Here is a 25,000-nt window from a genome sequence, read left to right as displayed (position 1 = left end):
ATCTCCTTTCATAAAAATAGTAAATTTTGTATTTTCGTTTATTGTTATTATTATTATTATTTTTTATTGTTATTCTTCCAAAATGTAAAGAAAAATTTCATTCCCGGGCATGAATGGATTTGCTAGATGGAAACAGAAAGGAGCCTGTCATATATATATATGTATGTATATATGTGTTTGTGTGTGCATTGTGTGTCTGTGTTTGTCCCCCTACCCCAACATCGCTTGACAACCGATGTTGGTGTGTTTACGTCCTCGTAACTTAGCGGTTTGGCAAAAGAGACCAATAGAATAAGTACCCAGGCTTACAAAAGAATAAGTCCTGGGGGGGTTGATTTGTCTGACTAAAAGGCAGTGCTCCAGCATGGCCGCAGTCAAAAGACTGAAACAAGTGAAAGAGTAAAAGAGAAAAATAAAAAGAATAAAACGAAGTGTTAATCAAGTTAATTAGCTTAATTGCTGCAGAAAGTGATCTACGTCTGTGGCGCCGAATCGGGAGGTGGAGCTCTAGGAATGTGGCCTTAAAACCAAAGGATGGTTGAGCGGCAGCCTGGAAAAGGTTGGGAACCAGTGATATAGGACACTGGCTGTGAGTTATGCGTGCTTCCAACAGTCTTTCCACCCATGACTCACCTACAGTATAACGATCAATTCTCAGTATCAAAAGCCGTATTTCGGTCGGTGACTAAATCGATGAGCCATGTGAAATGGTGCACAAAGATAGGTCATGCAACACCGCTTATTCTTTTATCATCTATCTTTAATCTTTTGTCATTTGTCTTTAGTCATTGGACTGTGTCTGTGCTGGGAGGTACCCTTCCCCCCCCACCAACACACACACATTCCAAAGGGTTGTAGTGAAACAGATCCACCCCTTGTTTTTTTTAAACTTGTATGTATTTTTTTTTTATTACATTGATCATCTTTTGCTGAACTGCTATATCACAAGGATGTAAATGGACCAACACTGGCTGCCAAGCAGTGATGAAGGTCAACCTCAAACGCAAACACACACACACACACACACACATGCATGCACGCACACACACATACATTCATACACACATACATATATGCACAAACACACACACACAGGCATACAAGCATACACACACGCATACACATACATACATACGCATACATATATGCACAAACACACACACAGTATACATATGTGCACATGCATACAAACACATACATACATGCACATTCACAGATACACATACACACACACATGGACACACATATATGCACAAACACACACACACATACATATATACATACATACATACATACACACAGACATACACACACGTGCACATATATACAAACACATATACATACATACCAACCGTATCAGACTCCTTTGCTGAACTGCAAAGTTACAGGGACACAAACAAACCAACACCAGTTGTTAAGTACTGGTGGTTGGGGACAAACACAAACACAGACACACACACTAAATATATATGTATATATATATTTTTTTAATGTAAAATGTTTACCAGCCGTGGCCATGCTGGAGCACTGCCTTTAGTCAAATTGGCCCCAGGACTTATTCTTTGTAAGCATAGTACTTATACTATGGGTCTCTTTTGCTGAACTACTAAGTTACAGGGATGTAAACACACCTACATTGGTTATCAAACAACAGTGGAGGGCACAAACACAGACACACACATATATACATATACATATATATGACAGGCTTCTTTCAATTTCCATCTACCAAATCTACTCACAAGGCTTTGCTCAGCACAAGGCTATAGTAGAAGACACTTTCCCAAGGTGCCACACAGTGGGATTGAACCCAGGACCATGTGGTTGGGAAGCAAGCTTCTTACCACACAGCCACACCTGCACCTATATATTTTTCTGAATGTAAAATATTTACCAGCCGAGAAAAGGCTGTGTCTATTAATTAATCATTAATTATTTATAAATTATTAATTAATGAACTGACCACCAAGTGCAAATTCTGACAGAAATCAATGTCCAGCGTGTATATTTTCTCCTCCTGTTTCAGTTGGTCTTCAGACCTTCACTGAATATCTTTTCTACTCTCGGCACAAGGGGGAGGTGGGGGGCCAGTTGATTAGATTGACCCCAGTACACAACTGGTACTTAATTTATCGACCCCGAAAGGATGAAAGGCAAAGTCAGCCTCAGCGGGATTTGAACTCACAACGTATCTTCTTTTCTACTCTCGTCACAAGGCTCAAAATTTGGGGGGAGTGGGGTTGGTTGATTAGATTGACCCATGTATGCAACTGGTACTTAATTTATCAACCCCGAAAGGATGAAAGGCAAAGTCAACCTCGGCGGGATTTGAACTCAGAACATGTCTTCTTTTCTACTCTCGTCACAAGGCTCAAAATTTTGGGGGAGGGGAGGGCACAGTCGATTAAATTGACCCAAGTATGCAACTGGTACTTAATTTATCAACCCTGAAAGGATGAAAGGCAAAGTTGACTTTTGCGGAATTTGAAGCTCAGAACGTAAAGGCAGATGAACTAAATATAATATCAAACACACCTACTACATCACATATATATACATACATATGTATGTGTATATATATATATATATATATATATATATATATTATATATATATATATATATGTGTGTGTGTGTGTGTATAGATATATGTATATGTATATAATATATAGTATATATACTTTATTTAAAGCAGCAGAAAATTTGTTGAATTTTCTGCTGCTTTAAATAAGCATATTACTCTACCACTGGTATTTGAGTACTCTTTTTTCCACCTTGTTCACATTTATGTGTTTACTCCGGTCTATATATATATATATATATATATATATATATATATATATATATATATGTATATATATATATATATATATATATATAATATATATATATATATATATATATATATAATATATATATATATATATATATATTTATTATTATTATTATTATTATTATTATTATTATTATTATTATTATTATTATTTCTGAAGAAAAGAAATCTCTTCATACGCAGTTAATATATAGTAATTAATTTTTTTTTTTTGTTGTTAAAAGCAATGTGAGTCTTGCCGTTGCAGTTGTCCACCCACGTTTTGAGGTAATCAGGTACATAATTACTAATATCCACATTCTGATGACGAGCGAAAGAGTCCTTAGTCATTGTTGTTCAATATTTACATTTAATATTATTCATGTGAGAAAAAAAAATGGGTTTCACACAAAAATTTTATTTCTAAAACAATATGAAGTTTGCTCCCTGACCACAGGATTCTGGGTTCAGTCCCATGGAATAGCAGCTTCGGTAAGCATCGTTAAGGGATTTCTTAAATGGTCATCCCTCTATGAAAACAATAAATTTTTTCTTTAATTGACTTTGCCTTTCATCCTTTTGGGGTCGATAAATTAAGTACCAGTTGCGTACTTGGGTCAATCTAGTCAACTGCCCTCCCTCCCCCTTTCTTTAATTGACTTCACATGGTTCCAGGTTCAGTCCCACTGCGTGGCATCTTGGGCAAGTGTCTTCTGCTATAGCCCCAGGCCGACCAATGCCTTGTGAGTGGATTTGGCAGACGAAACTGAAAGAAGCCCGTCGTATATATATATATATATAATATATATGTGTGTGTGTGTGTGTGTCTGTGTTTGTCCCCCTAGCATTGCTTGACAACCGATGCTGGTGTGTTTAAGTCCCCGTCACTTAGCGGTTCGGCAAAAGAGAACGATAGAATAAGTACTGGGCTTACAAAGAATAAGTCTCGGGGTCAATCTCCTCGACTAAAGGTGGTGCTCCAGCATGGCCGCAGTCAAATGACTGAAACAAGTAAAGAGTAAAAGAGTCTGGATATTAGAAATATTAAGAAGCCATGGATTAGAAAGAATATCATGGAAAAAAATTGCAAGACAGTTCCTTGGAGCCAAATCAATTGGTAGGAACTCGAGAGAAGACCAAGTATGAGATGGGGATTTTAAAATGCCCCTTTCTCAACCAACAGTCTACATCTGTAGTGGAATATGGAGAAATAAAGTTTTGCAGAGGTGAACTGATGAAGCATAACAATGCAGAAATATGTGCATCCTATGGTTGGGTGACATCATCCACAGACTTGTAGCATGTTTTTTTCGTGCATATTATCATCATCATCATCATCGTTTAGCGTCCGCTTTCCATGCTAGCATGGGTTGGACGGTTCAACTGGGGTCTGGGAAGCCAGAAGGCTGCACCAGGCCCAGTCTGATCTGGCAATGTTTCTATGGCTGGATGCCCTTCCTAACGCCAACCACTCTGTGAGTGTAGTGGGTGCTTTTTACGTGCCAGACGAGTCTGGCAAACGGCCATGATTGGATGGTGCTTTTTATGTGCCACCGGCATGGGGGCCAGGCAAGGCTGGCAAACGGCCACGATCGGATGATGCTTTTTATGTGCCACCGGCACGGGGGCCAGGCAAGGCTGGCAACGGCCACGAATGGATGGTGCTTTTTACGTGCCACCGGCATGAGGCCAGTCGGGGCGGCGCTGGCAATGGCCATGTTCGGATGGTTCTCTTACGTGCCACCGGCACTAGTATCACAGCTGCAATTTCCATTCATGTTGATCGATTTCGATTCTCACTTGTCTCAAACAGGTCTTCACAAGTAGAGTTTTGTGTCCCAAGAAGGAAAGGTATGCATAAGTGGACTTATCAACAAAGAGAATTGTTTCTCTTGGGACAATATCTTTGAACACTGGGGTTGATGTAATCAACTTGGCCCCTTGCTGGCCTTGTGCCAAAATTTGAAACCAATGTATATCTATATTATATACATGGTTGAAAAGTCAAAGAGGGGAGGCACAGTATACCTGTGAATCAGCAAATAGGGTGAAGCTTTTGTCGAGCCAAAGACATATTCTACTCAAGCACAGAATATTGCCAAACATCTCGGCCATTTGTCATTATCTCCATGAGGCCCAACACTCAGAAGGTGCTCTGGATGTGCCACCAGCATGGGTCCCTAGTTATGCAGCACCGGCATCGGCCACATTACCTCTGTGTAGCCCAATGTATATATGTATATATACAATCAATAATAAAAGGGTAAAATTAATTAATTATTAATTATTAATTATTAATTAATTTTACCAAGTAATGCAAAGCCTCATTTGTACTTTTTGAATTCGTTAGTACTAGCGGTCGAAGATGGTTTGTCTGAGATTACTCATATCAGACGGGTATGTTCGATTTTTAGTGCTCTCAAATCCAAATCAAAAGAAATCTTTGAGCTGATGAAGGAAATGTTGATCTCTTTATCCAACTAATCCAGAAACGGTCGTTCTCAGGTAATCTTATGTACATGTGATCTTTCGTTATTTTTCCCTCTATACCTGTGTGAATTATTTTTGAGTATGCATTGTCTGGGGGATTTCTCTTATAGTAGAAGATATAGCTAAGATTTTTTGGCTGCTATTTCTAAAAGTTCGGTATGTGGTAAAGTAAATTATTTTACTGAACCCTAATTATATAACGTAATTATATATATTACATATATAAATATATATATATATATATATATATATATATATATAATACATGTAGATGCAGCATGGAATTTTCTCAGTGAACAGGTGGCGGTTTCAAAGTGACAAAATAAATTTAAATGTTGAAGTGAATCTAACGGTTTTTGTGTTTTGAAATGGCTTAAAGACCTTCCACACTGCAATTGTTTATATATATATATATCATCATCATCATCATCATCATCGTTTAACGTCCGTTCTCCATGCTAGCATGGGTTGGACGGTTCGACCGGGGATCTGGGAATATATATATATTTCGTTTTTGGATTTGGTTTTCAAGATTCTTTATATGAGTTCGTGTGTTGAAGAATATTCTGTTGTGTCTGGAGAGAGTCATTCTCTTTTGTTGCCTTATAATTTAACACACTCACCGCTAAAATTTCCACTTATTTCTCTTTTATTTTTCTAAAATTTTCATTGTGTCTTGCAACATTTTCAATAGATTTTTGTCTCCTGAAACGGTTGCAAGACGCAATGAAAATTTTAAGTAAATAAAAATAAGAAATAAGTGCAAATTTTACCGGTGAGTTTGTTAAATTATAAAGCAACAAAAGAGAATGACACTCCCCAGACACAACAGAATATAACTGTTATCTATTTTTTTCCGTGTTAATTATTAACAAGGGAAAAATACACACATTTATATATATATATATATATATATATATATATACATACACACACACACACACACACACACATACATATATATAGTTCTGAATCTAAGTGCATCAACACTAGAATGTCCCTGTCAACTCACCTACGTCTACGGTTTTGTGCAGTAGATGCAAGAAAGCACAATGCCGGATCGTATTCAATGAAACACGAGTGCTGCACACCTGAGTGTTGAGTCATGATCAGAAGGTGCAGGTTAATTTCAAGGAAGAGCTCATGTTTACACACCTGAGGTTGCAATAACAAAGGAACACCCCAAATTTATGTCACGAATTAATGTGGCATTATAGTCTTCCTTGTTAAGTTAACTGTGCCATGTGAAACCAATAAGGGGGTGGGCAGGTGCCAACACGAAAAAAAGGGCGGCATACAAAATTGGAAAGGACTTGAGGCACAAGGGTGGGGGCAGTGGGGGGCAGCTGAGGACAACGGATTTGGTGGGAATAAGGTTTTGTGGTTTTGTAGTCGTGACTCGACAGTGTTCTGCATGGCTGGCATGAGACTTTGGAAGAACGTCGGGAGGAAGCAGAGAGTGCTTCGTTACATATATGGCCCGTTCACAGTTTGGGGCTACCTGGTGTCATCCACAGTTGGGCCATATTTCCTCTGGATCTACATCAGGAATAGCCAAAATACAGTAAGTGAGAACAACATGCCTTGTTGTTTTGTTGTTTGTTTCTTCTCGAGCCATGTCTGGCTCATAAGGGCCGGTTTCCCGGTTTCCTTGGCATATAGGTTCCACACCTGGACGGGATGCTGGTCCGTCGCAGGTGAGTTGCAAGATGCATGAGGAAAGAGTGAGAGAAAGTTGTGGCGAAAGAGTCAGCAGACGTTCGCCATTACCTTCTGCCAGAACCGCGTGTAGCTTAGGTGTTTTGGTCATAAACACACACATTGCCTGGTTTGAGATTCGAACCTGCGATCCCTCAACCGCGAGTCTGCTGCTCTAACAACTAGACCATGTGCCTCCATGAACAACATGCCTAGGACACGTCAATATATGTTTATGCATCTACCTGATGTCACACAAACTGCACAGATTGGTGCAGCACAATTAGGTGCACAAAATCCTGTCCATAACAGACAGTTGCAAGATGGGTCGAAACGATCACCATACTGAGTAAAGACTAGTGCTAAATCTATCTTCCATTTCTTTCATCAATTATCACGTATATATGTGTGGTAAGTAGCTTGCTAACCAACCACATGGTTCCGGGTTCACTCCCACTGCATGGTACCTTGGGCAAGTGTCTTCTACTATAGCCTCGGGCCGACCAAAGCCTTGTGAGTGGATTTGGGAAACTGGAAGAAGCCCACCGTATGTATATATATATATATATATATATATATATACGTATATAGTATGTATGTATGTATGTGTGTGTATATGTTTGTGTGTCTGTGTTTGTCCCCCCAACATCACTTGACAACTGATGCTGGTGTGTTTACATCCCCGTAACTTAGCAGTTCGGTAAAAGAGACCAATAGAATAAGTACTAGGCTTACAAAGAATAAGCCCTGGAGGTCGATATATATATATATATATATATATGTATGTATGTATGTGTGTGTATATGTTTGTGTGTCTGTTTGCCCCCCCCCCCCACATCTTTTTGCCCATATCTGAGCATACTTTACACACCCAATCAATTTGTTGGTTTATTTTCATATGTTATGATAAAGAACACTGAAACCTATTTGAGATTTTTGATTAAAAAAATATTTATTTTTATTGTAAACAAAAAGAATTTCTGTCTTTACTATGAATGACAAACATTGAGATAGTTCGAAGCTTTTTGCTTTTCTATCATAGCAGTTTTTGTATTGGATTTTGTATCATAGCAGTCACTATCAAAAGTTTCTTACCCTTTTGTTACTCTATTTATTTTGAAATGCTCTGTGTTTCTTTCAATTACTTTAAATATAACAAAGAGTTTAGTAAAATGACTTAGTTATCATTCAGCTAGTGTTAGGAACATAAATTGTGACTAAGGTTTGGTAGAAGATTTTAATTCAAAACTTAAGAAAACAAGACATTTGTACTTCAGAGCCAGAGCTGGTTTCAGCTGGGTTGGTATTGAAAGGGTTAAGAATTGTTTCTCTATTATATATTTTAACCCTTTTGTTACCATATTTCTGTTGAGATGCTCTGTCTCTTTCAATTAATTTTAAATCTAACAAAGGATTTAGTAAAATAATTTAGTTATCATTAAGCTAGTGTTAGGAACATAAATTCTGACTAAGGTTAGGTGGAAGATTTTAATTGAAAACTTATGAAAACAAGACATTTGTATTCAGAGCCAGAACCGGTTTCAGCCGGGTTGATAATGAAAGGGTTAATGTTAGCTGATCGTTGAGTGTTGCTGCTGCCATCCGTCCATTGTTTCTATGCTGTTACGGCACTCTCTTCTGCTGCTGCTTCTGTTACTATCTGCTGACCGTTGTTTCTGTGTCCAGTCTGCCATCCACCATCCGTCAGTAGTGGCTAACCTAGTTATCATTAAGCTGGTATTTTGGAACAAATTGACATGAAATATTAATGGAAGGTTTTTAGTTTTAACCATCTTAATCTTTTTGTTACCATATTTCTGTTGAAATGCAAAACCCTTGTTTCAGTTAATCTCTATATACATAAAGCTGAAGTTGTCTGTGTGTGGCAGGTTTGGTAGCCTTCAACTAACGCTATCTCCTCCAAGACCCTGCGGCGCAAGTTGACCAAAATTATGAGTATGATAGAAGAAGGCTTGCTCTTCATTCTGTAGAAGAAAAAATTCAAATCGGACCATGTTAACACCAAAAATTATTTACATCAAAAAGGTGCTTTTTTTCTATGAAAATCCCTATTTTTTACGATTTTTTGACTGCTGTGTCACCATTTTTCGGTGTATTTCAACCAGAAAAATGTTCACTTAAAGAGAATAACAAGCTACATAATGCTAAAGTTTTACTTTTCAAAAATTCCAATTCTAAAGGGTCAAAACAAACCCGAGCAACACCGGGCAATACTGCTAGTTTTGAATATAGCAGAATTTAATCAAACAACTTCTTTATTATTAAGCTGGTGTTTATAACATAAATTACCATGAAATTTTAATGGAAGGGTTTAATGTAGATCACTTCAACCCTTTTGTTGCCATATTTCCGTTACACTACCTTTGTTTTAATTAATTTTGAAAATACTGAAGAATTTAGTAAAATAACTTTGTTACAATTAAATTGGTATTTAGAACATAAATTAACATAAATTTTTTATGGAAGATTTAGATTTAGCTAAATTAAAACATGGAGTTTACATCATAGCATTGAAAGTGGTGTCAGTGACGTTGGTACTAAAAAGTTTAAGGGTGTGGAACCTGCACATCCTTGTTTTTTGCTGTCTTTCACTGCTTTATCTAGAATTTGCACCTAATTTCTATAGCTGTTTCATTTGTGTAACAACCTGTTTATAAACATTTTATTCATCAAGCTGGCATAACAGCACTTCAATGTCTAATTCTTTTTTATTGCCATTGAGAATAAGATTGTCCATAGCATAGAGAAGCAGACATAGCCATGTGGCTAAGAAGTGCACATGGCAGCTACGTGGTTCCAGGTTCAATCCCCCATCATGGCACAGTGAACAAATGTCTTTTCATATATGTTTGAGTTGATAAAATTGATTAACATGTCATGTGCAGATTTTGGTAGATGGAAACTGTGTAGAAGCCCATCATGTATATGTCTATATATGTATGTATGTATTTGTGTATATGTGTATGTATGTATTTGTGTATATGTGTATGTATGTATTTGTGTATGTGTGCATAGGTGTATGTATGTGTGTATGTATGTATGTGTGTATGTTCATATGTATGTGTGTATGTGTGTATTTGTGTATGTATGTCTGTCTGTATGTTTGTATGTATGCATTCTCTTTCTTTTTTTAATTTGGTGTAGATTCTGACCGTCCACCTTCTTGGTAGCAAGGTTTTGAAGGGAAGCATCTTCTTTTAACCCCAGTCCTTTAAATCTTGCAGATTTTTAGAGCCCCACATATAATCATTTGTAGCATATAACTTAAAGATTGGCATTCTCTCCTCAAGATCCCAAATTCAGCCATAATTTGCTCCAGACAGGCCAGTACTTATCCTGTTGCCCCCATAATAATAGGGAAGAAGCTGAAAGGATATCGTGGGTTTTGGATTTGCGAGTAGCAAGGTTTTCATTGTAACTGTTAAACTTCTAAATTTTTTTAAATAATGTTTTTCTCAACAATATATATTGTGAAAAACAAGAGTGGCTTACCAGCCTCATGGTTTCGGGTTCAGTCCTATTGCATGGCACCTTGGGCAAGTGTTTTCTACTATAGTCTGAGGCTGACCAAAGCCTTGTGAGTGGATTTGGTAGACAGAAACTGAAAGAAGCCCATTGTGTATGTATATATATATATATATATATATATATAGTTTTTCTCTAATTTATATATTATATATATTATATATATATATTATATATATATATAATTAGAGAAAAACCACTATTATGTAATTCAAACAATGATAGACGCAAGTCATACCATATAGAAAAAATAAAATATATTATATAACATATAACTAGATCACAATGTACTTTATTGTGATCTAGATAAATGTTTTATATATATTATTTTTTCTATATGGTATGATTTACGTCTATCATTGTTTGAATTACATAATGGTGTTTTTTCTCTAATTTATATATATCATATATTTATATTGTGAAATTTGATTTAATACTAAATTGAATTTTTCCCTGTAAGTTTGGAGTTATACTCCCTATTATTATTATTATTATTATTATTATTATTATTATTATTATTATTATTATATATATATATATATATATATATATACACTAGCAGTATCACCCGCGTTGCTCAGGTTTGTAAGGAAATAACTATAAAGCATTTTTAGAGAGTTATAGCCAAAAAATAGCAAAAAAAATGGAAAAAAATGATGTTAAATTTTTTTGAGATTTAAAAAAAGGTGGAGTTGCGTCCCCTAGACAGTTTGTGGTTCGTGTTTCTGATTCTCGACCCCATGTCGAATTTATCGATTTTTTTCAGAACTGGGGGAACTTTTCAAAATTTTCGCTGCGTTAGTTTTGAATTATGACATTGGGCTATGTGTGTGTCAAGTTTCATCAGAATCGGTTGACAAGCCGTGGTCAGGGTGAGGGTACAAGCAAACAGAACACAGAAACACGCACAGACAAACTGCCGTTTATATATAGATATATATATATATATATATATATATATATATATCATATATCATCATCATCATTTAATGCCTGTTGTCTATGCTGGCATGGTTTGGACAGTTTGATTGGAGCTGGAAGGCTGCACCAGACCCCAGTCTGATTGGAATGGTTTCCTACGGCTGGATGTCCTTTCTAATGCCAACCACTCCAAGAGTGTAATGAGTGCTTTTACATGCCACTGGCACATGTGCCATTTGTTTGACGCTGGTATCTGCCATGACTGCAGTTTTGCTCAGCTTGATGGGTCTTCTTCTTCTCAAGCACGACATAATGCCAAAGGTCACAGTCATTGCCTCTGTGGGGCCCAGCACTTGAAAGGAACTCAGTCACATTGCTCCAGTCCACTCGGCTGACAAAAATGTAATTCAAAGGGGTCCAGCCTTGTTACATTCCATGTCGTGCTGAATCTCCCTGAGATCTACGTGAAGGTCACACGTGTCTGTGGAGTACTCAGCCACTTGTATGTTAACTTCACAAGTAAGCTGTTCCATTGGTTGGATCTACTGGAACACTCATGTTAACCAACGGAGAGGCAGTTTTTTGTTTGTTTGTTTTTTTTTTGTAATACAAATATGAATAAAAAAATAAGACAACAAAATTACAAAGTTAGAATTTAAAAAATACATAAAAAGAAACAACATTTTAACAAAATAAAAATAATTTTATATCTGCCATTTAAATGCTAAAAGGACTTTTGAGTCACCCTCTGTTAGTGTGTGTGTATATTAAATTGATATATATATATATATATATTTATATATATATATATATATATATATATATATATATATAAATACATATATATTCTTTTCTACTCTAGGCACAAAGCCTGATATTTTTTTAGTGAGGGAGGAAACCAATCGATTTGATTGATCCCAGTTTGCAACTGGTACTTAATTTATTGACCCCAAAAGGATTAAAGGCAAAGTTGACTTTGGCGGAATTAGAACTCAGAACGTATAGACAGACGAAATACTTCTAAGCATTTCACCCGGTATGCTAACATTTCTGCCAGCTCGCTGCCTTGATATATTGGGAAGGCGTTTAGCTTAGGGGTTAGGGCATTCAGCTCCTGAACCTAAGGTCATGAATTCAGTTCCCAGTGGCGCATTATATCCTTGAGCAAGACTCTTTATATCACGTTTTCCGGTCCACTCAGCTGGCAAAAATGAGTTGTACCTGTATTTCAAAGGGCCAGCCTTGTCACATTAAAGGTACACGTGTCTGTGGAGTGCTCAGCCACTTGCACGTTAATTTCACAAGCAGGTTGTTCTGTTGATCGGATCAGCTGGGACCTTTGTCGTTGTAACCAACAGAATGCTCCTTTAATATATGTATGTATGTATATATGTATATGTTTGTGTCTGTATATGTATGTACGTATATATATATATATATATATATATATATATATATATATATATATATATGTATATACATACACATACACACACAAATATATATATTATATATATATATATATCTATATATATATATATATATATATATGTATATATACAGTGAAATAGAAAAAGAGAGAGAGAGTGTGGCAGGCAGATAGACAAACTGATAGACATGTAGTCAGGAGTTTTGGTTCACAATCATGCAATTTCTGATATGATTCCAGTGTGTAGAATCTTGGAGAATTGTGCCAGTAAGGTGATGCTGACAACGATCACGCTTGAATGGTGCTTTTTTCATTCCACCAGCATGGGAGCCAGTCAGTGACCCTAGCAACAATCATGCTTGGATGATGCTTTTAACGTTCCACTGGCATGAGAATAAATTAAGTACCAGTTGCAAACAGTAATGCCAATCAGGCATTACTGCCATGGGACACGTCAGCGATTTTGATTTCACTTGCCTCAACAGGTCTTTGCAAGCAAGGTTTATTGTCCAATGAATGAAAGGTACTCATTATATTATATATATATATATATAAATGTTAAATAATGGAATGAGTGCTCAACACCACATTCAAGTTGAGCAATCATTTCATCCAAAATGGAGATGAATACCATTACTTTATGTAATTGGCAGGAAAAATTGTGAAGATATTAAGATATTTATCTTAAAATGAAACCAATAGTAGGCTTAATACACACATAATATATATATATCATCATCATCATCATCATAGTTTAACGTCCATTTTCCATGCTAGCATGGGTTGGACGGTTTGACTGGGGTCTGGGAAGCCAAGAGGCTGCACCAGGCTCCAGTCTGATCTGGTAGTGTTTCTACAGCTGGATGCCCTTCCTAACGCCAACCACTCCGAGAGTGTAGTGGGTGCTTTTTACGTGCCAGGGGAGGCTGGCAGTAGCATATATATAAATATATATATTATATATATATATATATATATATATTATATATATATATATATATATATATATATATATATTTATATATATATATATTTATATATATATATATTTATATATATACTTAAGATAATATAGGGTAGCAAAATTTTAGAAATTTTTCTACCAGTGACCTAGCATGAATAGAATGTCAATGAACAACATACTTTCCACATAAAATTAGTGTACATTTAAACACAAAAAGAGGTGACCTTTAACAGGCTGCCTTACATAATAGAAGGAGCAGTCAAAATGTGCAAAACCACAGTTAAGAGCAATTTCGAAGGGAATGAAAAATAAAAACTTTTACCATGTTTTTACAACCAGACCTAGGTTTCAAACTTTAATTGGCAAATAAAATAATTTGCCTGGCGAAGTTCTCATCAGTGGGTATGCCAAAACATTAACATATAATTTAGAGACAGAATAACACATGTCAGATCATTATATATTATAATTTTTCAAATCTGCCCTTCGAAATAGCTAGATGTTTGGCTGCTATTTCTAATTTTTCGGCATGTGCTGAAGCAACTCTTTTTGCTGAACCCTAATTATAATTATACTCATAATTATAAAAAATTGCTGTTTAAGTTTACTGATAATGGTTCTTTTAACATGCCAAAACTACTTGGTAAACTTATTGATAATTAATCTGTGGTTTTGGATGTTTTGACTGCTCCTTCTAGCATGTAAGGTGGCCTGTTAAGGGTCACCTCTTTTTGTGTTTAAATGTTCACTAATTTTATATAGTGTATATATGTATATATAGATATACATACATGTGCATACATATATATATTATGTAGATAGGATTAAAATACAAGCTGTGTCCTCTTGAATCACCTCTGCTTATTACCGTAATCCAAATCTAGACGGTGATGTTATATTTGTGCGGAACTTGCATAAGAGTTGAAAAATACCGGAAAATAATATTTGTGGAATAATTGCATATCAAAATAGGGGATTGGTATTTCTTAGTCATCATTACATGTGTTTCTTTTGCTAATAGGGAGCTACAAAATTGCACATGTAGAAGGATCTTGTTAGATATCTCCTACAGGAAATTCTCCAGACAATATTATTGTTTGATTCTCTGTTCGAAGAATTTTTTAGCAGGCGATATCTTACATGTTTTTCCTACACATGTAACTCCCTATAAACAAATGAACCATGTGTAAAGGTGAATAACACAGCAAACTTTTTCCATATATATATATATAATATATATATATATATATAAATTAATAATAAATATTAGGGAATAAATCCAAACTTACAGGGAAAAATCAGATTTAGGATTGAATCCAATTTTATAGTAAAATATTATATTATATTAAATTAGAGACAAAACCACTATTATGCAAATCAAACAAAGAAAGACTTAATCCAATACATAAATTAATTATATTATTTAGAAATTTAACAATTATTAATTATTAATAATTGTTAAATAATATAAATTAATTTATGTATTGGATTAAGTCTTTCTTTGTTTGATTTGCATAATAGTGGTTTTGTCTCTAATTAATATAATATATATATATATATATATATGTGTGTGTATATATGTATGTATATATAAACGTGATGGAAAAAATTTACAATATATATATATAATGTATAATCATCACTAAATGCAACTAAAGTGTTGAGAAACACCTACATTGCTAGAAATAAGAGCTACAAAATACCTATTTCTAGCAATGTAGGTGTCTTTAAATACACTAGTCACATTTAGTGACAATCATAATTCTCCCTTTGGGTGGAACATTGCAAACTGCTGTTTATATTAATTTTATATTTACACACACACACACACAAACACACACATATATATATATAATAGTTGGCATTAGGAAGGGCATCCAGCTGTAGAAACATTGCCAGATCAGATTGGAGCCTGGTCTAGCTGCTGGCTTTCCAGACCTCAGTCAAACCATCCAACCCATGCCAGCATGGAAAATAGATGTTAAACATTGATGATGTATATATATATATATATATATATATATTGGATACTGGCTTTGCTGGGTGGAGGTGCTTATCTCCCCCTGTGAAAACATAAGGACAGAGGAAATGTGTCAAGGACAACAGGAAACGGTGTTTCCTAGGCTAAATAGCAGTAGCATTCTTCCTTTTCATGGGACTTTCACATTAAGTTGACAACATACTATCACTTATAACTTTATATATATATATATATATGTTGAAATATTAAGATATATAATTTCAGTTTATCCTTACTATAAAAGCTAAATAAAAAATGCTCACTAGTACAACTTTAATTTTACACACACAGTTGTAATAATGAAGTGAAATTATTTAATATGTGCGTTTCAGGTTCGTAACACGAAATGAATCCATTACGTAATACTTTTCTCAGTTAAACTATTTCATTTATGCAATGGCTGCATCTCCTGTTACATATTACAAAAATCTGAAGCATAAGTCTTAAATGATTTAAAAATATCCATATTTGGTTTGACTTCCTGATTACAACTTATATGACTTGATATCAGGACAAATCATTCGGTCGAGACTCCACTTATGTGGACGTTCTAGCAATGGTTTGGAGTAGGTTGTTAGATTTGACACAAGTCAAAAATTCTAGTACTGTGCCCTGCTTCTTAGCAAAACACAAAATTTGTGTGTGTGTGTGTGCATATATACATAGAGACAGAGAGAAAGAGAGATGCATATGTATATTTATGTGTGTGAATATATGCATATATATTTTTTTTTTGTTGAACCCTAATTATAATTATACTCATAATTATAAAAAAATTGCTGTTTAAGTTTACCGATAATGGTTCTTTTAACATGCCAAAACTACTTGGTAAAATTATTAATAATTAATAATTATTAATTAATTAATTAATTTTACCCTTTATTATTATTGATATATATATATATATATATATATATATATATAATATATATATATATATATATATATATATATATATATATATGTATGTATATATATATGTATGTGCATATGTATATGTGTATATATATATATATATATATATATATATGTAGTGTGTATAATTTATGAATAAATTATTTTGGACTACTTTTAATTTGAAAGGAAAGAAAGGAAAAAAAAAATCATCTGCTAAATTTATGACTTCTCAATCGTGGGGCAGGTCTTGCATATAATTCCGAATAATCGTTGTGGGGCTGAGGATAGTTCATATTTAAATTCATGTTACTATTGTACGGCCGTTGTGGGTATTGGACTCCCTGTGGATAACCCCTGCTATGATTAGGGACAAGAAGATCATCTCTGTAGTAGCCATGTCCAGGATGGTTGAGCTGAGCTTGATACCGGAATACTTGCGGGGACACGTCATAATCGGGCGGAATTTCATATTTTGGTTTTGGCATCGTGGGCAGAGGGTTTCTAGGAGGATTGGAGTGGCGTGATGATCCACTGCGATCGGAAGATACCGTGCTGTTTTTAGATTCGTTCTGTGGATAACGCTTATCAAATTGGAAAACGGCATTTTGCTCATGGTACGATATCTTTCTCTCTGGTGATGTTGGAACCATCGAAGGTGGAACCATCGAAGGTGAAACCATCGAAGGTGGAACCATCGAAGGTGGAACCATCGAAGGTGGAACCATCGAAGGTGGAACCATCGAAGGTGGAGCACTGTTTCTGGTGCCACTATCACTTCCATGTGTGGAACCAGGCCTTTGATGCCTGTTATCCCTCAAATGCACTAATTCTGGTGAACGAGGACTTTTGCTTTCAGGAGAAATAGATGAACTGGCTGGAGATTTTCTTATAGGGTAAAGAGGATAAGGTGAGCGCGGGCCTTGGCCATTAGTACCATCATCATCATCATTGTTGTCATCGTCGACGTCATCATCATCATCATCATCCTCATCATCATCATCATTATCCTTAAAGTGGGATCTAAGTGCACCTACAACTCTTTCATTGCGGCACTTTCGTGTCCCCATTTTATCTATATGGCCTTGTTTCCGTCGAACGGTGTCGTAATCCTTTGCTGGAAGTAAGATCGGAGTAGCTTTTGTCTTAAACTTTAGTTTTAATTCATCGGTGATTGCTTGTACCTGTGGGTCCTCTTGAACAACCGGCACATTCTCGTCAGATGCTGCATTGCTTGAAGAGCCCCCACTCGAAACCGTTCCCGTTAAAGGTGATTTTGGTTGTATAGGAGGAGAGTTCCCTACAACTTCTCTACGTAGAAAGTCTTCAATGTGTCTCACATGTGACAGATGGGCCTCCGTGGTGGTCATGAAGTGGATGTTCTGTACAAAATGTGAAGCAGTTGATGGTGAGTCAAATCGGTAAACGTGCACTTGTAGAAAATGCGCCTTCAGTGCATTGCGGTTGCGATAGATGCATGCCACTATGTCTGAGTCCATGCATTCTAAGGCCACAAACATTATGTCTTCGAGCATAATGGGAAAAATCCTTGGATTCGACGGCTTCTTCTTTGAATTATCATTGATTGGTGATACCTCAAGGCCTTCACTGTTTATTTTCAATGTCAATTTCGGAAGATTTGAATGTTCTTTCAATCTCTTTTTCAGTTCGGTAATCGCTGGTGTTGTGTACTCGGAACCTTGGATTCCAGTGCATGGTAACCAGCCAAGGAATTGAACATAAAATTGCCGACTGGACAACTGTTCCTTTTTTTTCCGAAACATTCTTTGGCTTTTATTCTTCTTTCCCTTCTTTTTCTGGAACTTCTGTGTCCTCTTATCTCTCGATTGCAGTCAGTTCTGCCAAAGACAGGCACCAAGTGTGAAACCAAACTCAGTTGAAGATCTAAAACAAGAAGAGAAACACAAAAAATTGAAATATGTAAATATATATAGATGTTATATATACATTATATATGCATATATAATAATAATAATAATAATAATAATAATAATAATAATAATAATAATAATAATAATAAATAATAATAATAGTAATGATAATAATAAAATAATAGTAATGATAAAAATAATAACAATAATAATAATAATAATAATAATAATAATAATAATAATGATAATAATAATAATAATAGTAATGATAATAATAATAATAATAATAATAATAGTAATGATAAAAATAATAACATAATAATAATAATAATAATAATAATAATAATAATAATAATAGTAATGATAAAAATAATAACAATAATAATAAAATAATAATAATAATAATAATGATAATAATAATAATAATAATAGTAATGATAATAATAAAATAATAATATAATATAATAATAATATATAATAATAGTAATGATAAAAATAATAACAATAATAATAATAATAATATAATAATAATAATAATATAATAATAATAATAATAAATGCCCTGATGCAGTACCAGGCAGTGGCTCTCATGGCTTCTGATTTTAACTGATTGGAAGTGTTATCATGTACATTGTTTTGTCTTGGTATAAAAGATGGGCTACAGCAAATATTCTGCTCAATACCACAGATTTGCTTGTCAGTTGTTTGGCCTTAACCAGTTGAGCATGTCCCTTAGTGGCTGACGATATGTGCATCTCTGATCACGAGCAGAAGTAGTGGGGGAGCATCATAGCCATGTGTTGAGAGGGATTCTTTGGGGTTTGAATAACTCACCTCTGGAAACATAGGTGTTTCGTTCAACATCCTAAAGCAACCCTTATTCAGGGACCTTTTGAGCAGGATGGGCTACTCAACCTGAAGAAAATTCTAACTGGGCCCCACCTGCAAGGTCATGTGCTGTTTATCTTGATATGAGATCACCATGTCGCGCACATATGGTTGTGATGCATGTGCCTGGTGTACCTTTATCAGACGGGTAGTCATGATGGGTATATTGGGCTTCGTATATTTTACCCCAGTGTCACTTTGATGGCATGAACTGCTCTCTCACTCAATAATAATAATAATAATAATAATCATCGTTTAACATCCGCTTTCCATGCTAGCATGGGTTGGGCGATTTGACTGAGGACTGGCAACCAGATGGCTGCACCAGACTCCAATCTTGATCTGGCAGAGTTTCTACAGCTGGATGTCCTTCCTAATGCCAACCACTCCAAGAGTGTAGTGGGTGCTTTTACGTGCCACCGGCACGAGGGCCAGGCAGGCGGTACTGGATGAAAGGTAAATTTGCGTTTGGTGGAACTTGAACTCACAATGTGCAGACAGATGAAATGTCCTGAGTGCTAATTATTTTACTAGCTCACCATCTTAATCATCATAATAATAATAATAATAATAATAATAAGAAGAAGAAGAAGAAGAAGAAGACCAAAACAATAAAGTTTGCTTATTGATCGACATGAGCATCCCCTGTGATCATAATATCTCGGTGAAAGAGTTTGACAAGCTCAGAAAGTATAAAGACCTGCTCATTGAAATTGAGAAAATGTGGCATCTCAAGGCGGTTACAATACCAGTGATCGTAGGAGCACTAGGAATGATCAAGAAGGGAACCGAAAATTATATGAGAATGATCCCTGGCTTACCATCCCTGCAAGAAGTGCAAAAGATTGTCTTAACTGGTACATCACACGTATTGAGAAGAGCATTGTCGATGTGAGAACTATTACTACCCATGTATTTTAATTTAACTATATTTCTATCAAAAAAAAAAAAATTAACGAACTAGTGAGTTTAGTTTAATGGTCTACCAATGTATACTATGAGTTTCTTTGCCCTAGGAGTCGGGAAGACACTCGGCAAGAAATGGAAGCAAATTTGAAAGAAGAAGAAAAAAAAAAGATAATAATAACAACAACGGTTTCATTTATTTGCCGCCAGGATAAAGGATGAGGGGGGACAAAACAAAGATAGACATAAAGTAGGGGGGGTTTACATATAATAATGAAATGATAAAAAGAAAGGAAAGAAAGAAAGAAAGTAAGTATATACTGAAAAAGAGGAGATATATATGCATAGTATACAAAAATTAAAGAAAAATAAAGTTGGCTGGGAGGATGATAGAGACATGGCCTTCCTGATACAGGAATGCCTTGAGGGGTAATCGAGGAACCCTACTGTCCGAGATCTCCCTGAAACCCCTAGAGCAAGTGACCTTTCCAATTCCTTCTCCCCGACTCAAAGGTCTACACTTAGAGACGTACCATCCACTCTTGCCAGTTTCGCAACTTTCACTCACCTTTCGATAAACTTACTCGAGGCCAGCACTTCCCTCTCCACTCTCAATTTCCTTTTCGAGTGAAACTTGAAAAGGTCAGTGTGAGCTCTACCAAAGAGGAATGTATCTGTCCTCATGCCTTTCAGCCTTGTCCACTAAACAACCTCTTTCGCCACAGCCACCAAGGAAAGGAAAACTGCCTTGCCTGCCCGAATGAAGGAGGGCGGCGGTGCAATCACCGCTACAGACTCGGCCGACAGACGGATCCTGCCCACACCTGACAACAACTGCTCAACATAACCCCACGAGTCAGCAATGCCCGGACACTGAATGAGGGCGTGCAGAACGGTTTCCTCACTTTGCACGCACCTCAGACAAGTCTGTCTGGCAACACATCCATGCCTGTAGAGAAGTGGTTCCCAAACTTTTTTGGGGTTGCTGTGCCTGTAGCACCCAGGCCATATTCCTAGTGCCCCCACCCTGCAACTAACCATCACAAAAATAGACCCCTTTCTGAAGCAAATTCAGAGCGACTGTATTTCACAAATAAAACATAATCTCATGAACTCATTATTTTGTTGTTTTTACATGAATCATAACCCCGCTCCATTTTCACCATGCCCCTGGCACGTTTTAGGTTATGGAGATTCCGATTCCGGAAAAAAAAATTTTTTCAAAATTCACAACTTCAAACTTTCACCCCCCCCCCTGCTCCCCATTTCTTCATTTTTCACTTTTTCCGGAAATTTTTTTTTTGTGAAATACATACAAAAAAATACGGAGATTATGACTCTGAAAAAAAAAAAAAAAGCATGTTTGGAAAATTTCAATTTTTCACCCCACCCCCCTCCCAGCATGCTATTCACATGCCAGAAATAACAGCCAAATCTCACAAAACTGCGATTACATAAGGAATTTAAATGTATAATCAATCTATTCGCCTTTCTGCATAGATTTCTTTCAGAGTAATTTCCCCGCAGTAATTACGACAAAGTGAAATTAAAATATTCCTTTTTGGCAATCTTTCGTCTCTAGTAGACCTTTCCGTAAATAATTTTTTTTTTTTACATATGGGCTTGCGGGAACTTTTGAAGTAATGAGAGCGAAAGAGACTAAGAGAAAGCGATTGTATGACGAGGGAAGTTCTTTTGAAGTTACCGTGCATGGACTCTCTCTGTCTCTTCACACACACTAACAGAAGCACTTCACTTACACAACATACTGTCTGTCTCCCACACCCCATCAAACACACACACACACACACATGTACATCAAGGCTTCCCATGCACGGTAACTTCAAAAGAACTTCCCTCGTCATAGAATCGCTTTCTCTTAGTCTCTTTCGCTCTCATTACTTCAAAAGTTCCCGCAAGCCCATATGTAAAAAAAGAAAATTTTTTTACGGAAATCGACGGAAAGGTCTACTAGAGACGAAAGATCGCCTCCTTTTTTTTAATTGTTTTGAAAGTTAGAAAAAAAAAAAAAATAAATAAGAGTTCCACAAAGTTCCTTCCGACCATGTGGCCATTTCAGTTGCTCATTACCGCGGTTCAAATTACACACAAGGTGCTCCCTCGGCACTTGTAGAATTCCCTTTTTTATGCCCCTGTACTCTAACCAACCATGCTTTTAAGAATCGAACCCTTTTGGGTTTATGAGGTGAGTAAAAAACGTTTTGTAAATATTTTCAGTCAATTAATATTTTATTTTACTTCGTAGCATGACACGCTTTGGAATTTTTATCAAGTTTTATTCGTTTGTATTTTCCTTTTTGCTAGACTGTTCCATATATGTGTATTTTATTCGCATATATAATAATAATAATAATAATGAAATTATTGTATACAGTGCCCAGGTGCACCACAAATATATCTTTACCTTCTGTGGTTTTATGTATATGTACAAAACAAGCACCTGAGAAATATTGACGCCAATATTTCTTTGGCGCCTGTTTCGTCAGAATGTTTCGAGACACTGTCTTGTCACAAAAAGGTCAAAAATTTACGAACTTGATCGATTTGTGACTAAACCTTCATTTAATATCATTTTATACCAACTTTATTATCAATTATATAGATAATTGCAATTAAGGTCTGTAAAGAAAACTTATTTATTGTACATTTTCATAAATGTTTCTCTTTTGCGACCAACATTACAAATACACGTAAATTTCTTGGGAGCTGAACAATCTATAGAGCTGGGCCCAATAGACTACCCCTGACCCCTTTTCTACATTTCAATGAATGCTTCAATAGTATCTAAGTGTTTCATCCATCAGTGCCATGCTGACAACATATTAATTGAAAGGGGACTTCCACCTTCCCAGGGTTAATTGGTCCACAGTGCCGGTGGCACGTAAAAAGCACCATCCGTTCGTGTCCGTTGCCAGCCTCGCCTGGCCCCCGTGCCGGTGGCACATAAAAAGCACCATCCGTTCGTGGCCGTTTGCCAGCTCTGTCTGGCACCTTTGCGGGTGGCACGTAAGAAGCACCCACTACACTCACGGAGTGGTTGGCGTTAGGAAGGGCATCCAGCCGTAGAAACACTGCCAGATCTGACTAGGTCTGATGAAGCCTTCGGGCTTCCCAGACCCCAGTTGAACCGTCCAACCCATGCTAGCATGGAAAGCGGACGCTAAACGATGATGATGATGACAGACAGCTTGAAAGCGGGTTTTCTCATCTCGACCCCCATTCGTGCAGAATACTTAGAAATAGAAGAGCGATTATTAAAAGAAATAAAAAGGATCAACAAGAAAGTAAAGCATGGTGACCATCATTAACGCTGATGTAGAAACTGGAGTCCGTGGGAAGATGCTGCAGTGGGTAGAGTGAGTGTTTCAGGACCAACATAACCCAACATGTTGTGGTTGAGGGGTTTTTGCAATTAAGAAAGCTATGTAAAAAGTAGATTTTTTGCGCCCCCACACACACACACACACACAAACAAATTGACATAAAAAAATGTCTTTTTTGGTAATTCGTATTTAGAAAGTTGATCCTCGGTTTGGCTGTTGTTTCTAGCTTGTCAGATTTTCGATTTGAAGATTTTTGAAAACCCCCAAAATACGTTTTCAAAATTTTCCCCTCTGGCAAAGACAAAAAGGATGGAAATTTCACTTTCTGTTAAAGGGTGGAAGGGAGGGGTATTTATTAAATTTTTTTAGAATCAAAATCTCCGTAATATTTCGCCAAAATATATTTCTAAATTAAGAAATTAGTGGTGTGTGTGTTAAATTTTCAAATTTTTTCTTTGGTAATTCGTAAATTTTTGCAATGCAGATTTTTTTGCAGATTCGGAATCTCCGCATTCGATATAAGTGGGTTCCAGTAAAAAAAAAAACCCCAATCCCAAAGGAGGTGCGATCCATTCTCTTCACCTCCGCCTTTATATGTCTAACACCCATGGTAATATTTATATATGATCAAATGTTTGGAAGTATGGTGTTAGATATAAAAGTCATTGACTCGAATTTGATGTTTGTTCTATGATCAATGTTTCTTTATCTCTGTCTCAATCACATTTGAGCACTTCTTTTTTGCAGTACTATAAACCCTTTTGTTTCCATAAAAAGAGACAAAATTTCTTTTTTATATATATATATAATATATATATATATATATATATATAGGTATATATATATATAGGTATAATGGATAAACACTCCAGTTGGTCAGAACAACTTTATATCATTCTCAAAAATATATTTATTCATTCATATATAAATATACGACACATAGTATAATTATAACGTAAAGTGTACTAGCCATCTGAATGTGGCTAGCCACTGGGGGTGGGTGTTACAGAAGCTTATAGCCCCAGGAGATCATCGTCTCCAGCTGGCTTTAGACACACTTTCTGTGCTCTTCTGATATTCGCAAAGGGAGGTCATCCCCTCTCGAAAACCTAAGTGATACGCACGGACTATAGTTTCGAGGTATTTGCCTCTCGTCAGGCAAAATATGAACCACTGCATGAATCCAACTTTCCTAAT

The 25,000-nt window shown here is 35.9% G+C and overlaps 1 protein-coding gene and 1 long non-coding RNA gene across 6 annotated transcripts in view; both read right to left on the bottom strand.

Moving 5' to 3' along the window:
- LOC118768005 overlaps positions 1–8,973 on the bottom strand; it is a 14,658-nt gene extending 5,685 nt beyond the window's left edge. The window contains exon 1 of the long non-coding RNA XR_005003929.1: positions 8,632–8,973. This is a non-coding gene — a long non-coding RNA (uncharacterized LOC118768005). The remainder of the gene's footprint in view (positions 1–8,631) is intronic.
- Positions 8,974–16,937: 7,964 nt separating this feature from the next.
- The window catches only part of LOC115224792, a 38,067-nt gene continuing 30,004 nt past the window's right edge, over positions 16,938–25,000 (bottom strand). The window contains exons 2-3 of one of the 5 annotated variants that reach the window (XM_036513644.1): positions 17,484–18,678; positions 16,938–17,438 (exon numbers count right to left, since the gene is read on the bottom strand). In XM_036513644.1, coding sequence (XP_036369537.1) covers positions 16,983–17,438; positions 17,484–18,557 — 1,530 coding nt within the window. In that variant the 5' untranslated portion in view covers positions 18,558–18,678 and the 3' untranslated portion in view covers positions 16,938–16,982. The other 4 variants (XM_036513647.1, XM_036513645.1, XM_036513646.1 and 1 more) reach the window with 4 other exon arrangements.

The sequence above is a fragment of the Octopus sinensis genome, linkage group LG26, assembly GCF_006345805.1.
Source record: "Octopus sinensis linkage group LG26, ASM634580v1, whole genome shotgun sequence".
Taxonomy (NCBI): domain Eukaryota; kingdom Metazoa; phylum Mollusca; class Cephalopoda; order Octopoda; family Octopodidae; genus Octopus; species Octopus sinensis.
Note: the sequence above shows the minus strand (reverse complement) of the source record. Positions and strands in the feature narration are given on the sequence as shown.